This window comes from Brachyistius frenatus, unplaced genomic scaffold (genome assembly GCF_029030835.1).
Source record: "Brachyistius frenatus isolate BFR_SWC_R1_liver_20210118 unplaced genomic scaffold, ASM2903083v1 Contig_157, whole genome shotgun sequence".
NCBI classification, from domain to species: Eukaryota; Metazoa; Chordata; class Actinopteri; family Embiotocidae; genus Brachyistius; species Brachyistius frenatus.
In genome coordinates this window covers 672,713-689,718 of record NW_027210756.1, presented here as the reverse complement: position 1 = coordinate 689,718, position 17,006 = coordinate 672,713, and the positions used below count along the sequence as shown (strand labels likewise).

The following is a 17,006-nucleotide window of genomic DNA, read 5'->3' as shown; positions in this document are numbered from 1 at the left end:
AAAGAAAAACCAAAATAGCGACATCTGCTGGTCAAGTCTTCAGTATTGCATGATTGATCTGAGACCATGATGAAATAATCAGTCAGAATAAATGTAGTTTTACTGATTTCAGTGTTATCTTTGTCAGTAAAGCTCAGATACAAGCTGATTTATTTTAATCAGAGTTTACAGCTCTATTTTTAATTTTTAATGAGAAGCTCTTCCTGAACTAAAAACCAGCACAATATCCTTCTGTTGCGACTGCAGGCCTAATCAAGCTGTGTTTGGAGTGGTCAGGTCATATTTGGGGTAATAAAGCGAGGCATCAAAACATAGCGATGCCATGCTTTCAGAGGTGGACACTGTGTCAAACTCTTTGCATCAATTGTTTTCACTATCAGCTTACATACAGTTTGATGTCACAGTTGCACCCCGACTCATCCTCAGGTGAATTCCCTTTTCATTCGATGTTTAAGCTTCATCAAAAATCCTGAAAAGTTGATCAGGCCCAACCAGAACCAGGTTACTCTTCCATCTTCAGCCAAAGCCATCGTGATGCCCCATGCTCTCCTGTGTCACTGGCACCTGCAGATCTACCTGCGCCTCTGTCCCGTGATTTCAATCGTCCTGAGCATCTTTCCCTCCTCCTTTCTGCAAGCGTCATGTACTGCTTCTGCCAGGAGTGCTGCCATGTCTCCAGGGGTATGTCCCCTCTGCTGAAGATGTTTTGAAAGATGATAAGATGATCTGATAAGGTGACGTCCGTAGACACCTCATAGGACAAACTTTTACTTCAAGTCAGTCCAGTTGATCTTTCTTGATTCAGCTACTTTCCACTCTGTCCACTTGCATTGTTGCCTCTTCCTAGCAGCCTCCCTTTTCCCACCATGTGGCAAATCACTGTCTGCATCATCTCCCCCCTCCCCGCTTGGCTCGGCTCCAGCTTGGCTGTGGAGTGCAGCCAACTCCCATGCCTATGGTTCCAGCTCCAACAATGTCCCGGTGACGTAATCTGGACTCTTAGACTGCTGTTGTAGTTGATGATCCTCTCAGTGCAAACTTCTATTTCTGTTAGCATTCACTGCATACTCCCTCACTGCAGTTTTGCAGGAGCAGTAGCATGCTTTAGTCACCTGGTATTCCTCCAGTAGTTACTAGAAGCTTTTCACTGACCCTAGCTATCTTCTTCAGGCCTCAGTTGCAAATGACAACTTGGACACCAGGAGGAGGAACCAGAGGACCCTTGGTAGGACTCCATACTGGTAGATCTAGGCTTTGTGTTTCTGTGGTAGGCCTCTCCTATCCACCCTCTGTGACCAGTCTTCAGCTTGGACCAATGCCTTCCTCACCAGACCTCCACACTCATGGATTTGACTTCAGCAGATTTTATTTAGAAGGTGTATTGCAGCTGCAGCTTTTGGCCACTGCACCCTTTCTCTGTGCTTTGGTGTTGTTCTGTCCTGTTGCTGTCTGAGGTTACAGTGTTTTTGGATGAGGCTTTCTCCTCCTAAACTAGCTCCTGCAGGCCTCCTTGCTCTCTAATTTGTCTACAGGTTTGTCTTATCCTCCATTTCAACAAGGCTTTTTAAAGGTGTCCAGTGGACCCGTCTTGTAAACAAACAAAAGATTTGTTTACATTCAATGTTTCCCACAAGAACACAATGTGTGTACGCTTGAGATTTGGCCAACGTTAAGCTTTCCGTCCTCATAAAATATTTATGTGTGTCACACAGTACAAAACAAATCAGGAATAGGAGCAAAACATAGCTTCATAGCAGTCCTAGTGGTCAAAAACTCCACAAGGTACCTTCAAAGGCAAGCTTTAAGGTTTTTTTATATATATATTTTAAAAAAAAATGCATGTATTTAAAGCTTTTAACAGTTTGATATTGCAAAAGGTTTTGACCTCACAATGTCATCTTCAGGATGAAGATCATAAAGCATGTTCAGGTTATAAAAACACAGTTTAGATAAAATATTGTTTCTTCCAGGATTAAAATAAAAACGATCCATGAAATGCAACAAAGACCTGAGTTTACAAAGTGATGTAAGCTAACAAGGTTTCCATGCATATGTCTATGTTAACTAATATGTGTGTTGAGTGCTGGGTGGGTGTACCGTGTTCAACATCCTGACAGTCTGTGGAAGACCCTTGTTCACTCTGGTGTTGTTTAATGATCCCGGTCTCTTCATCAAGACACCACAGTGTCAGTGAGGCGGGTGGAGGTGGTTCTTTTTGATGTTTGAGGCCTTTTTTATAAACGTTCTCACTACATGTCCCGGGGAGAGAGACCCAGGTAATCCTCTCAGCTGTCTTCACTGTGGGGTCTTATGGTGTGATTTACTACAGTTTCCATACCAGTGCCAGATACGTCTGGACAGGCCAAGCTCAACAGCGTCCTGATAAAAGGAGGTGAGAGTTAGAGAACAGCAATATACGGTGACATTCTTTTTTTTTTTTTTTTTTTTCCTTCTCTTATTCCCAGCTCTTGAATTGATGCAAAATACAAACAACAAAAGTAAGCGGGCCACTGTCTGTTTTGGGAAACAAAGACTACTTGCCACATGGAGCCCTTCCAGAAACACAGTGAAGATTAGGAAACACGGCTGTAGTCCTGTCTGCTAATAATCCACCCGGCCAGTTTCCCAGAAAGTGTACAAACCATTTGCGTAAAAGTGCATGCATTGTATAATAGAAACTGTCTGGTTAATGTCTATCTATTAAAGATAAAGACCTTTAACAACGCACATTCACATTTACCTCAGTAAAAATGAAAAAAAGTGGAAGCAGACTCCAAAACATCAGTAAGCCTGGAGTGCCCAGGTGCATTTTTAATATTTAACTCCAGAGTTTATGGCATGAGGCAGGACTCTCTGATTTGTTTATCAGTGACTTGCAGGGCTTGTTGTATAAGGTGCTTATTAACAGACTGCTTACTTTACAGAACGGATGGTTTTGTTCACAGACACTTAATCAGCATGTATTTATTTTGTCACATTAGAGGAAAATAACAATAGAATGAAAAAATCTGGTCTTTTAAATTGTTCAAGTTGAGTTTTTGAATTTTTTTTTTGAATTTCTTGAAATTTCTCTAAATTTATTTGATTCAAAATGTATTTAAATGAAACATTAGTATCTCCCAAAATGGAAATCTTCAATTTAATGTCTGGGCCGTGTTAGCCTCAATAAATAAAGTACTGAGTTTATTTCAAAACATTAGAAGATTTCATAGATCAAATATTTGCCTGTTGTTTGTATCTGTAGATGTATAATATGAAATCTCACTAAAACATTAAGTTTCATTTATGGCAGGAACACATAAACTCACATTAGGCCTCATCCACTTGTTGAGTATGGAGCAACAGTGGCCATTTCAAATCCAATCTATACACACACACACACACACACACACACACACACACACACACACACACACACACACACACACACACACACACACACACACACACACACGCACGCACGCACGCACGCACCGGCACATGGCCTCTGTATTTACAGAACACGGATGAGTCAAACTGGCGTTAAGCCCTTGAGCTGTGTGTGACACATAGCGCCCAGTGAAGACTCCGGCACTCGAACCCCAAATAAAGACATAGAGCGGCGCATTGTTGTCATCAGTTCTCCTCCTGGTGTCAGGACAGGGAAGACAAAGTGCTTTTCTGAGGCTGGTGTTTATAGAAGCCTTCCAGAGGACAAAGTCCTGAGAAATGTTTGTATGATGTTGTCGTGCTGTATTATGAACAGGGAACGAGCCTTGGAAAGTGTATTTGTCTTACCTCATGCTATTCAGGGAGATGGAAATGTGCATCCAATCAGGATTTCAAGATGTTTAAAAACTGTGTTATCTCCCTCTGAACCTCTACATGTGTTTATGCGCCTGCAGACTGGTTTTACTCCTTTTATCCTGACAGTGAATTCCAGGTGTATCAAACATGTCATCAAGAATGTTTTTAGGTGTTGCACTGATGTGACCGTGTTTACAGACACAGTGACACACAGATGTGTGAGTTTTTGGAAGTTTGCTCGAGGGAGGATGAGTCCATTGACATTGATGATCGCCTGACTTTTCCTCTGAAGCCATCAAGTTGACATTTGTGGTTTTGAAAGAAATATCTCAGCAACAATTGGAGGGATTTGCCATAAAACTCGGTACGCAAACCTTTTCCATTCAGGATGAAGTGCTGTGTTGGCTGATCCTTAACATTTCATCTAGGTTTTCATTTGGTCCAAATTCCAGTTTGTGGTGTATTTTGTTTTTTTTACTAAGTACTTGCAAAACTAAAAGCATTCCCATCAGCCTCAGCTGCACTTATTTAGAGTTAATTAGAAAATATGAACTTGCAAACAAGCTAAACTAAGATGTGAACATGATCAACCTGCAACCATTAGTTGTCTTGTATGTCTTCTGTGAAGACAGATAATGTCAGGGGTTAGAGATAGATAGATAGCCTGGTCTATTAAAGTGTGAAACATAATGATTGTGTGATCGTGGACCAATACCTCAAAACGTGACCCTGTGGGTTGTTAACTGAAAAACAAAGCGATGCCATGACTTATCAGCTGATATCATTCTGGTGGAGTTTCAAAGGGTCAAGGACAGAGCTTATTGTCGTTGTGCCATTCTTACTCAGGTGATGTAAAAGACAAACAGGAAGTTAAACTGTGTGTTTGAAGTTGGTCAAGTGTGATGGTCACAGAATTTTCAAGGCCAAAATACTGTTAATCCCCTTCAACCTCAACACCATTAAAACCTGTTTAATCCTCAGCATCAATAGTTCTTGCTGACAGTGCTTTAGCTTTGAAAAAAGGTCAAGTTGAAATCAAAGCTTCTGACAATCAGATTTTCAAGAGCTAAAGTGATTTCCCAATGATTTTCTCAATTAAAGACTTGCCAAATTCTTTCAAAAGAAAAGCCACTTCATTCAGATTGGATGCTGCTGACCAATGACAAACTACAATAATTAAAGGCTGGTTCAAATGATTTAAGCATGTCTTACATATACCACAGAAATCAGATTTTAAACATTTTGATCTGGTTTGATTGTGAAGAGATAAGTGCTTTTAAATTTTGCTCCTCAGATCAGCTGCCGGGTTTAATTTCAGCCAAGGGATGGATTTGTTCCTGGAATAACAGTGCAGATTAGCAGCTGGTATGATAGAAATCCAACAGTACCCTGGATGTGGACACTAACATGGAAAACATGCAGTTTAGCTGTAAAAGGCAAAGATTTACTACTAACTTTTCCCTAAATCCATATTCTGTTAATCATTTGTTCCTGTCTACAGTGTGTCCTGTGTGATGCCACTCTTGAGTTCTTGTTTCAGAGATGTAACTCGCTGTGCACACCAAACAAAAGAACAAATATATTCTGAAAACATTTTGTAGCACAGCCTTTTTCTTTTATATCAATAGCAGGGTTTTATTCTCCCTTATAAACAGACTTATATTTGTGTTTACTACTTCTCATTTTGCTGGTTGAATAACAATGCAAACCTTTGTTTTAAGGGACTGGGAGCCTGCTGCCTCCTACAGATGACACCGTGAGTTTGCTTGTACATACAAAATTTGTCATCTGACTTTTATGTTTTATTCTTGTCAGCACTTCATATTTAGCCGTGACCTTTGTCCGTCATCTCGCTGCTGTATTCACTTTTGTTTTCCCTTCACCTTCTGGGTTCATCAGAGTCCAGTCCAGGAAGGTTGAACCTGAACTGGACAAAGTCATCCAGCACTTCCAGCGAAGATCTAACTCTCCATGGCTGCCAAAGTCACGTCTTGATCGTCACCACCACTTGTGACTCCACTCTAAACACATGAACACTGTAAATTCACATAAGGATTTAATTGCTCTTTCTGTCCCTGCTTGTGGTTTCAGTCACACAAATCAAAACTGGAATCAAATCTATGGAAACAATTTTACCTTTCCTTCAGTTATTCTGTACTGAATGAAACGTAAAAAGAGGTATAGACAGAGCAAATGATGGCTAAAAATCTTATCCAAGTGACATTTACATTTTTATGTTCTGCTTCTATTCTCAGTTTTGCTTCAAGTCAAATGGCCTGTAAGTTAATGGATTTGTCTTTCCTTACTAGTTATGAAGAGCGACCTGTCTGACCTGTGGGTGAGTAAATCATATCCTATTTTAGAAGTCCCCCAAATCCTTCAGATCCCTATGGCTAAAACAGAATGAGAAAAATACTCCACAATCATTTCAGCATATTTTGAGGTCAGAATGTATCAACATGATCTACTCTGGATATATTTGTCAAACATCTCAACTTTGCAGGGTTAGAGTTGCTGCAGCATGTGATGCCCAAATTATACCAGATTTTTTCTTTCCCTCCTTTTGTCCATTTTAAACCATTTAGCTACCAAAATATGAATCCCTCAAGGGAAGCATACACCATCCAACATATTCAAACTCCATTTCAATGCATCATGAGTCGTTTTAAGCACCTTTTCCTTTTAATTCACTTTTAAAAATCATATATTTGTCGGTTCTTTTGACAATCTGTGGTACTCATTGAGCCGCGAAAACCTTCCAGTGATGCTCGAGATTGACAACACACATCTATCATCATTATGTGATTTTTAGATCACGTGGCACCCAGTGACTTTACCGCACACAGCGGATGAAAGACCAGATGTTGTGATGGTCTCTTAGAAAATCCTTCATCTGCCACCAACCGAGAAAAAACAAAACAAAACAAAAAAAACAACTAAGTGCAACCAACTAAAGACAAATAAATGAAATCACTAACATATATTACATTTTCAGGTAGGCACAAAGTCAGATAAATAAGCCTTCACATAACACCAGTTTGACCATCCACTCTGGTAGAAGAGATTCACTCATTAAGGCGTACCTAATGGTGTTTTAAGACCTTATCAAATGAGAGCTATAGCTGATATAGCTCAATACTAGAATGAAAATAAGACCCATAGTTACATTAAGTTTCAGAGAGCCTTTTGTCATATTATATCATAGTTGTTGGTTTTCTACAAAACAAAGTAAAATGTATAACCAAGCGCACCTTTCCTTTCTGCCCGATTTCACAAATGTATCCCACACAACTTCCCTCCAGTTTAAACAGCTACAAGAAAATCCACATTTGCATGATTAATAAGTTACATTTTTATACATACACACATACAGAGGGGGAGCTTGGAAGTTGCTTGGCACATTCTCATGCTTGACCAACCTCCTACAATCTAAATAACTATACAAGACACAGTAAAACAGGTCTTCTCATACCAGCAGTCTCCCTGTTTTTGAGTCATGAGGCTTCAGCATGTATAGAGATGTAACGGGAGCCTGCCTGGCCACAATTTTAACACTTGTCTGCATAATCATCCTGCAAAAAAGAGGGCATACACGACCCAATGCACTAACATGGAACAGTTCAGCTGTACATACAGTATCTTCACATACTGATAAAGTTTAGATTCATAATTTAATCTGTATATACCGTATCTTAATATGCTGGTACCAGGTATTCACAGTGACTCTAAAATAAAATTACAAGAGGAAGTTTATACAAGAAACAACAGAGTCTGAGTGACTGGCGAACGTTTGGCATCCCTTTTAGTCTGAGTTCAGTTTAAGTCTGTGGTTGGTAGATGAGTTTGCAGTTCCGTTTGATTTCGGTGGGGTTCAGGAGAGCTGCCTGGGCTTTCTTTTTCGTTGGCACTGAGGAGAAGCAGTCCGACTCCTCTGAACACACTCTGTTATTGGCGCCATCAGCAGCGAACAAAGAAAGGTGAGGTAAGGTGGCATCAGGAAGAGGAATGGGGACAGGGGGGAGGGGTGTGGGGGAGGGGGTAGAGATCTAACCCACCTTTGTATATTGAGCAAGACATAACCTGGGCAGTAAATAAAGTACAGTATGTGCCCTGTCCAGGGTTGACTTTACAAAATAAAATTAAAAATAAAAAGTGCAAGAACGACACAGAATCACACACCAACACACACCAGGGTGGAATGGTAAGATTTCACCTATTGTCCTTACCGCTACCACTCATAAGCCATAGTAAACAATTACCCAAAATAGTCACTGGAGACATCCGCCAAACACAAAACATACTTAAATACAATATTCTGTATTTCAACATTAGTTCAATGTGTTTTAATCACACACCTAAAGCTATTTTGCCAGCTGAAAGAAAACAAAAAAAAGCTGCCTTTTGGCATTCAGTGGTTCAGGCCAGCAGGAGGAGATCTTCTACAGTATGGCTGCTACAATAGTGAGGTTAGAAGATTGACAGCTACAGGCAGTTATGGAAGAAAGATGGAGTAGTCCTTTCCTGCCATAGTCTGTGTCTTCAGGAGAGGTATAACCCTTTTTCAGTATCCCTTCAATACTGGTTTTCATACATACTTCCAGGAGGAACAAGCATGCTCAGTTCTTTTTTCTTTCTTTTTTTGACATTTACGTCTATAGGTTTGGATTTTTTTTTTTTAAATTGCCTCTCCATAAAAACAGAATTTCTTAAATACAGTACTACTTAGAAGTGAAGAGGGCAGAGAGTGACGTTCTTACGTAACCGACCTCGCTCTGAGGCAAGTCAGGAAGCGTCATTAAATTTTTTAAAGTAGAAGGCTGCCCACAAGCTTGTAATTGTCACGTTCCCTTTTTTTTGTGTTGTTTTTCTTGTGTTTTATGTCAAGGCCTTCCACACTATCAGCAGCAGGCAGAACCACACTCACACACTGCAACTACACGCCTGGCAGAGAGGATAGCAATACTACTGTTCACATATATTATTGGTGATATATATATACACTTTTGGTCATTTCGGATAAGACACCACCAAACATGCTATACAGTGTCTCTCTTAATTGCCACTTTTTATTCAAGTGCTATTCAGCCGAGCTTGTCAAGTATTTGAAGCAAGGTACAGATGCAGACACACACACACACACACACACACACACACACGCACACATTCACACACACACACAGACCAAGAGAAGCACTCTGGCATAGCAACACAGCAGCCTATGCTGGTCAGTCTGTGAAGGTCATCATGGGATGCTGAAAATATCTTTTTTTTCTCTCTCTTTTATGAATTGATTTGCATACTCCCTCTCCAGCAGGCGGGTCCAGGATTAAGGACAGAGACTGTGGTAGTACACAGGCTCAAGAGGATGTGTGTGGGTCTTTTGCAAGTATGTATGGACAAAATAAGAGTGTCGAGTGTGCAGGTGCATTGCACGATTTGCATCATTCTGCTGATTTGTGTGTTTGTGCATGCAAGCGGTGAAGCTAACAGGGCTTGTTGACGTTGCACAGCAGCTCGGTGACTTTGATGAGGCGGGCCACCGTGCTCTGCGACTCCTCCTGCAGCCGCTGGTTGTTCTGCCTGAGGCTCTGCACCTCGGCCTGCAGCACCGCCTTGTCCTCTTTCTCCTGAAAGACATCGGCACACAACAAGACAGAGAGGCTGTCGCTCAGATGGCTGTGGCAGGAACGGGAGGAGAGCGACAGGTACGGTACAGCGGTGGCTTTGAGGATACTCGTGTGTGCACACATCAACGCAGAACGTGAAAGAAAAACAACACAAACAGTGTGTGGAGAGGCACATCACACGGCAGTGAGGGAGAGGAAACAGCGCAGAAACAATTAGTCATTGAACTGGTTTTGACAGAATTGATTTTTGTTGTTGTTTGTTTTAGTCATTGATCAGATAAACACAATCAAACATTTGCTGACTTTTCACTGTTGCATATCATTTATTTAAATCAGTGCTTTAAGGGCTGCTGGTCAGAAGCAAGCACCTAATAACTTACAACGGGTATAGGGCTGCAACTAACGATTATTTTCGTGATTGAATACTCTGACGATTATTTTTCAACTGATTCTTTCATTAAATAAAAACAAACAAAAATGGTGGAAAAATGAACAAGTTCCCAAAGTCCAAGGTTTTATCTTCAAATTGATGGCTTTGTCAACAAAAACACACAAAAAAACAGAGAAAAGCAGCAAATTGTCACATAAATGCGTAATTGATTATTAAAATTGTTGTCAATCAACTAATTGTTTCAGCACTAACTGTTTTTTGTCATTATCCTTGGCAGTTCAGAGATGATTGGCTGATTAGAAAAATATCCATTAGATTAATCAATACTGAAAATAGTTATAGTTGCAGTCCTAATCCAGGACTTAAAAATAGAAAACTTATCATATAATGCTTTGTACAGACAGAGACATTTACAGTATTGGCAACAAAAAAAACAAAAACAAAATATATATATATATATATTCTCAACACAAGGTCCACTTGTCTGTATTTGACTGAGCAACTCTATCTGCTGAGGAAGGCCATGAGATGTGGTTGAAAGTTCGGGAAAGGCACGTGGACTTTGTGTTGAGAACTTTTTTTTTAGTTCATCACATACAATATTCTGTGGCATCAACATGAAAAATAAACACAGAATTATGTTTAGTGGAAATGTGCAGAGAAAAGTACTGATAACAGCATTAAAGGAGTTTGTCATAAATACATGTTAAAAAAAAAGTATGATATATGATATTCTGAAAATGTTTCTGTACACAAAATTACAAATAAATAAATGCCTTTTTGAGTGTTTTTGTATTTGATACATCTCTGTAGTATGTCAGCTGGGACCTGCAATGGCTGCATGGATGACATGGTTTGTACCAGTAAACAAAAGGCTGCATCGGCCAATAGAAAATCATCTGGTTCCGGCTACTTTCTCCTACCTGCTGACTCACTGATGGAGCTCACTGAAAACACTATCACAGAAAAAAAACATTCATTGGAAGTCAAAGCACCTTTTGCAGGTCATCCTGCAGCTTCTTCAGCATGGCCTCCAGCTGCGACACCTTCTCTTCTAGGTGGCCTGGAGAGTCACTGCAACAAAATGAAGCAGTGACACTTTGTCAAAAGCAATCACAGAGTTTTACAGTTGTAATGTCTAAATGGAAACCAAAGTGTTTGGATGGTTTAGTCGGCGAGCCATCAAATCAACAAAAGTATTCTGTAGAAAGAAAAAGTCCTCCTGTAATAACACGTTCCTTCGTTTTGTACAGGGTGAGGGAACTTTTCAATTTGCTTGATTGGCTGTGGAGCCGTCCGTCATTCTGGCAGCCTCGGAGCTCAAGACTTTGTTCCCGCGGCCTTTAATGAAACCTGTAATGCTCGCAGATCAATTTACAGTAATTGCTGCATCTGACGAGCAGACCCATTCTGACTGAGTGTAGTCATCCCATGATGCATTTCGTCTGGCTGCAGTTATACATAATGACTACACCCAACGGAGAGCAGCAAAAGTGCTCCCCTGGTGATGCATTCAAAGCAGGGCATGTTTAAAGGACGGCACATGGCACTGTTGTGGTGTATTTATGGGCTTCATGATATGGAGAGATGTTTGATCTTTACAGCTCACAGTCATCTGAAAGTGATGCCTGTCCTGTTTTTAGGGGAGAACTTTCTTTAAAAAAAAAAAAGCAGAGACTTTGCTTTTCATTATGGTCGGCAAATACAATCTGGCATGTGTGAACACGAAGAAAAATCAGATCAAAATTTGACCAAAAGAAAAGTACAATAACAGATAAATCACGGTAAGCTCTATATACTGTATACGTCACAGATGCTACCTGTCGTGAGCTGTAATGCTGAAATACTGTAGTAATCGATGCTGACCTCTGTAACATGTGGGTGGACATAACTTGAAAAGCTTTACATTTGCGTTTGCTTGTCTTTTATTGACTCATTGTCTAATTTGCTTTTGGTCAAAAGCTCCGTGAACTGTTCAGTCACAGCACGGAAGAGGAAAGGAAGACGACCAAAGACAATTAAAGAAAATAAAATGGACTGGAGCTGGAGTATTAAAAGAAAGACGTCTGTGGCAGTGAGTCAGACACACTGTGAATACACGCAAGAAACTCAGCGAGTCTCGAGTCAGCGAGTGGTCTCTCTTTATGGGGGAGAGAGGCCATCACATTGACTTAAACAGTTGGACGTAGCCGATGAAGTCTACATAATTGAGAGAGAATAAAGGAGCAGGTCTTATCGAGTGGAGAGAAGGCATGTGTTCCTCGATTCAGATGAAGAGGAGCAAGAGACTAACTACAGAGATATTGAACTGCATCACCTTGTATGTACTATTAAGCAACCCACCTCTCCTTTGAGTCTCTCAGTTTGCCGTCACTCTGGTCAGATCCTGCTTGGTCTCCGGCTTTGCGGTCTGTGATACGAAACATTATACGCATTATTAGCTTTTAAAATAGTTAGATACAATAAACAGAATTAAGATAAATAGATGTATATCCATTGCACTAAACAAAATCCTTTCTTTCTGTTTTTGGATATATGGCCAGAAGTATGCGGACAACTGAACATCTAACTTCAGATCGATGTCTATTAATCTGCTGCTTTAACACCTCCACTCTTCTAGGAAGACTTTCCAAGATTTTAAGACAGTGCTACAAAGATTTCCCATTTAGCATTAGTGAGGCTGGATATTGACATTGAGCTAGGCTCAAAGTCAGTTTTCCAATTCATCTCAGAGGTGTTGGATGGGGTTGAGGTCAGAGCTCCGTGCAGGCCAGTAAAGTGCTTTAAGCTCTAGGACATTTTCTTAAGGTTGAAACAGGTGACGGCCTGCTGCCAAAAACCTGGAAGCAAACTATTACCCTTAATATTTCACAGACAGCATTTCAGAGGTGTCAACATATTTTCAGTCACACAATGAGTGTGGAATTTCTGCACCGGAAGGCAGACATTACATAAATTAATTTACCTGTATATCTAATCTAACTTGAATTAAATCCAGGTTTACACCACTGTGCTGACCACTAAAACAGCCCGTTGAATAATTTATATTTAAATAGCCAGTGAGGTGCGCATACAAAAATAGTTCCTCACCCTCTCGTGACAAAGCCTCCAGGATGCTGCGACAGGCTGTGGCCAGGTTAGCGATGGACTGCCACTCCTCCTCAGTCGAGTCCGTTGTCTCCGAGAGAACTGTAGAGAAACAGGTTGAGTTTTATCACGCGTCACACAAAACAAGTCTCAGTGCGTCTGCAGCAGCACAGGAGAACAAGGCTGCAGATTTTATAAGCAGCTGGATTTCTTCTGGTTCTGCAGGAACAAAGAGTCTCCACTGGGGGGTGCTGCTGTGTTAATGGTGGTCAGTTTCGAAGGGAGAAGATACAGTGATGATGAGGAAATGTTATCATGTATGCTCTGTGCCTGCAGGTTTGTATATTTCAGAATTTTTAAGATGTGTTTGACACCAATTTAGGTGGAATTTAAGGCAGCATATAACCAAAACACAGTAGACAAATGTCACGATCCACGACAACAAGCTTGGTAACATAACGTTTTGGGAAATTATTGGGTGTTTAAAAAAACCTGACATTTAAAAATTACATTTAAGATGCTAAATTGTTGCTTTTGCCTGATCCATTTAGGCTTTCAGTTTCATTACTTGGTTTAAAAAGTCACTGATGCTTTTAGAGACCTGCAAACCTCCTGTAAAAGAAAGTAATGTAAAACAACCAGAGGCTTCAGAGGGCGCCCCCATAAAAACCTGAAGAATCTGATGAGAGCATGAGCAACTGCGCTCTTATGGCGGTTAAATCACGAGCCTCATAGTCTCAGTGGAAGCAGAGCAGATGGTGTAAGAGGGGTTCCTTGATTTGGGGCTGCCTAAAACTCCACCCCTCCCACTACCCATCTGTCCCCCTTTTATCCAGGCCCTGGCAGGGGGTGGCAGCAGAGCAGGGGTGATATTAGATTAGCGGAATAGGGGGCAGCGCGGATGAAAGGGGAGGAACAAAGGGGATCCAGTGGGGGATAGAGGCAGGATAATGAAGAGAGGGGTTTAAGGCAGAAAAAAATCTGGAATCAGGAATTTGAGGCTTAAATCAGGCGGAGATGATTTGCAAATATGTGTAATTGTTCCGTACTGGCATCGTTTGAGCAGTTGTGTCAGCTGTTGTGTCTGAGAGAGCAGCTTTGTTTTGGGTGCACGATCGGGGTCATCACATTCCTGTGAATTTTTTTCTCCTTATTCAATTTCCTACTTTTTGTTGTTGTTGTTGAAGAAAAACAACCTCAAGATATTTAACATGCTAGTCTGTGTTTCATGATGTAATTTTAAAAGAAAATCAGCAGGAATAGGGAAGCACTTACTCTTTGTGATGGAGTTATGAAGACTCAGGGCTCGTGAATTTCTTTCAGCTCGGTCTACACATGACAACCGAGAAGACGAGTCACTCGCCGAAGCTTTGTCATCACCAAATTCTGCCCCCATGAACTGAAGACAAGACAGAGGCGGAGATAAAGGGGGAAACACCACAGTGAGAGAGGGGAAGGAGCGTTGGCGGAAAAATAAAACGTTTAGATGTCTTTCTGTCGCGTTACCTGCTCATCCTCCAGGGGAACCTTGGGTTTGACAGCCAGGATCAGATCAGGTGTGGTGTCCCGCAGCTCTCCGACATTATCATAGATGTTGTGTTCCACCTCCACCCCCACGTTGGTGTAAATGTGCCTGTCGCTGGGCATGGAAGGAGAGTTGTGGGAAGAGGGGGTTGGGGGAGGTGAGAGGGGTGAGTGGGTGGGGAGACACCCACAAAACAAATCTGCTGTTAATGCTTGATTTCTTTTTATCCAATCCCGAGGTCAAAACAGAAACTGGAGCACTCGGACAAGTAATCTCCAGGATGGCTTAGATTTGGGGCTGATTGACATTTGCTCTCATCCCAAAATTGTCTGTCAAATACACTACAGTATGTCATGTGATGCAGTCCAGTTAAATTACTCAGTTCTGCTTTGTGTGATGATAAAAGCAGTCAAATTCAATTTGGTGAGCATCAGAATTTAATGTTATTTTTATGACTATTTGATTTATGCACATTTTCTTGAGCTTAAAGTAATTTAGCAGGGAGATACAGATGCTGCTCTGACTGACTGACTGCCAGGTGGCTGCTGTGACACTCAAGGGGATGAGGAACTAGAGCACAACGCACACCATTATGGAGGTAATCATTTCACTGAAAACAAATGTGATTTCTTATTGTCATTTATTTGGCTTGTCGTCAGTTATTATTGTCCCGAAAAATCAATTTTTTTAATTTTTTTTTTATGATTGAAGAGTTGAAGACATACTGCTTAACCAACTGTTTCCTGCTAAAAGAAAACAAAGTGCAGGAAGGAGTGTTCAGGAAAAGTATTACAAGTAATTTCAAGTTAAAGTTTCCTGTAAAATTTTACTTAAGTATGTCGAGTATCATTGGGAAAATGTACTTAAATTATACTTAAATTAAACATAGTCACGGCAGGGAAATTGTCCCTGGAAGTGTCATACATATTCTTGCTGTTGGTAGAGATAAAGCACATTTTTAAGCATTTTATGTGGGGATGAAATGAATGTTCATTTTTGTTATGGATTCATACTGTCTTCAACAACCCATTAATTATTTAATCGTAAAAAGTACGAAATTAGTAAGAACTCTCCATTCCACTTACCCAGAGTTCAAAATGAGATCTTCAAAAGTAAAATTTTGTCCAATTTGCAAGGTCTCAAATTATTCAGGTTACTGTGATTTAAGAAAAGCAGCAAACTGAAGCCATTAAATGTTTCTGCATGAAAAATGCCTTTAACAATAACAATGAAGCACACATTGACTAACTTTAACTAATCAATAGATCAACAAGTAATTTCATCTTTTTCCAATACCTCATATGTTTTGAATCCAAAGTCTTCACTTGTGATGTAACAAGTAACTATGGTATTCAGATAAATGTAATGGATAAAAAGTGTGATACTTCTCTCTGAAATGTAGAGAAGAACGAAGTGATTTAAGTAAAAGGTCAAATTTACTCTAAAGCAGAGTAACACACTGCTTGGTGTCCTTTCTCTGAGCCTCGTCCCTTGAACAACAACAAAACAAAGTGACACACTGACTGACATTAGATGGAGTTGCGTCAGCAGCACAAAGCATCTAAATAACTTATTACAACTAACAAAGCAGCCGTTCTTCTTACTTTTATCATCTTTCTCTATTATTCAGTGACAGCTTCAGTGAGCAGCGGTAGTAGCATTAGTAACACTCACCCATCATCACATGTGTGCTTGTGGGACGGCTGTCTCTCCAGTGAGTAGCTACGTGTGAGCTGCGAGCCGCTGCCCTCCTGGCACTGGCTGGCCGGCTGGTCCTGCAGAGACGTGGCCCGTAACAGAGGTAAGCTGGGCGGCGTGAGGAGCGAGCCGTGACCTCTCTCGCTCTGCCCTTTATCACACGACTGCTCCTCGCCCTCCTCGGCCTCCACCTGCACCTCCACTGCGTCCGCCTCGTCGACCCCACCCGCCTTCAGCTCGTCCTCTCTCTCGTTATCTCTCGTCGCTGCCGCCGCCGCCGCCAACGCCGCCACCGCCACCACCGCTGCCTCCTCCTCCTCCTCCTCTTCCTCCTCTTCCTCATCCTCCTCCTCTTCCTCATCCTCCTCCTCCTCTTCCCTCTCGTCCAGCACCCAGGCTTCCCCCGACTGATCCTCGCCGGGCTTGCACTCCACGTCCTTGATGGCCTTCTGGTACAGCTCAGAGAAACTTCTGCAGAACACAAAACAACAACATACTTTGTGAGAGCGAAAGCATCACGGCTCGGTTTTCAGTCCAGCTTCTTGTTGCATCATGAGTCATGAATTAATCGAGAAGAAGCAAAAAAAAACATCGATGAGATGAAGAAAAAAAAGAGCCGTGTTTGTCTAACCTTCTGTTCTTTTGAAATCACAAAGCCTGCACTTTATATCACGAATCATGACAACTTTGTGACAATTTGTGCTTTGTTGTTCCAGAACAAGTCCCTCAGGGCTGAAATATAAATAAATCAGGGGAGTTCTCTAAAACTGCTTCTGCTATTTAAGTTAACTGAGAGCTGCAGAGGTGTCCAGTCTGATATTAGTTGTATTTAACAGTTCTGTCTCCAGCTGTTCCTCTCCGATGTCAGCTGAATGGAAATGTGTTTGTAACA

At 41.1% G+C, this 17,006-nt stretch overlaps 1 protein-coding gene across 4 annotated transcripts in view; it reads right to left on the bottom strand.

The window, feature by feature from the left end:
* Positions 1-6,446: 6,446 nt before the first annotated feature.
* sipa1 (signal-induced proliferation-associated 1) overlaps positions 6,447-17,006 on the bottom strand; it is a 34,670-nt gene continuing 24,110 nt past the window's right edge. For 2 of the 4 annotated variants that reach the window (XM_069716484.1, XM_069716485.1), the window contains exons 10-16: positions 16,091-16,585; positions 14,398-14,530; positions 14,167-14,290; positions 12,895-12,993; positions 12,148-12,214; positions 10,800-10,878; positions 6,447-9,413 (exon numbers count right to left, since the gene is read on the bottom strand). In XM_069716484.1, coding sequence (XP_069572585.1) covers positions 9,270-9,413; positions 10,800-10,878; positions 12,148-12,214; positions 12,895-12,993; positions 14,167-14,290; positions 14,398-14,530; positions 16,091-16,585 — 1,141 coding nt within the window. In that variant the 3' untranslated portion in view covers positions 6,447-9,269. Of the gene's footprint in view, positions 9,414-9,716; positions 10,879-12,147; positions 12,215-12,894; positions 12,994-14,166; positions 14,291-14,397; positions 14,531-16,090; positions 16,586-17,006 lie in introns of those variants that run through there. The other 2 variants (XM_069716486.1, XM_069716487.1) reach the window with 2 other exon arrangements.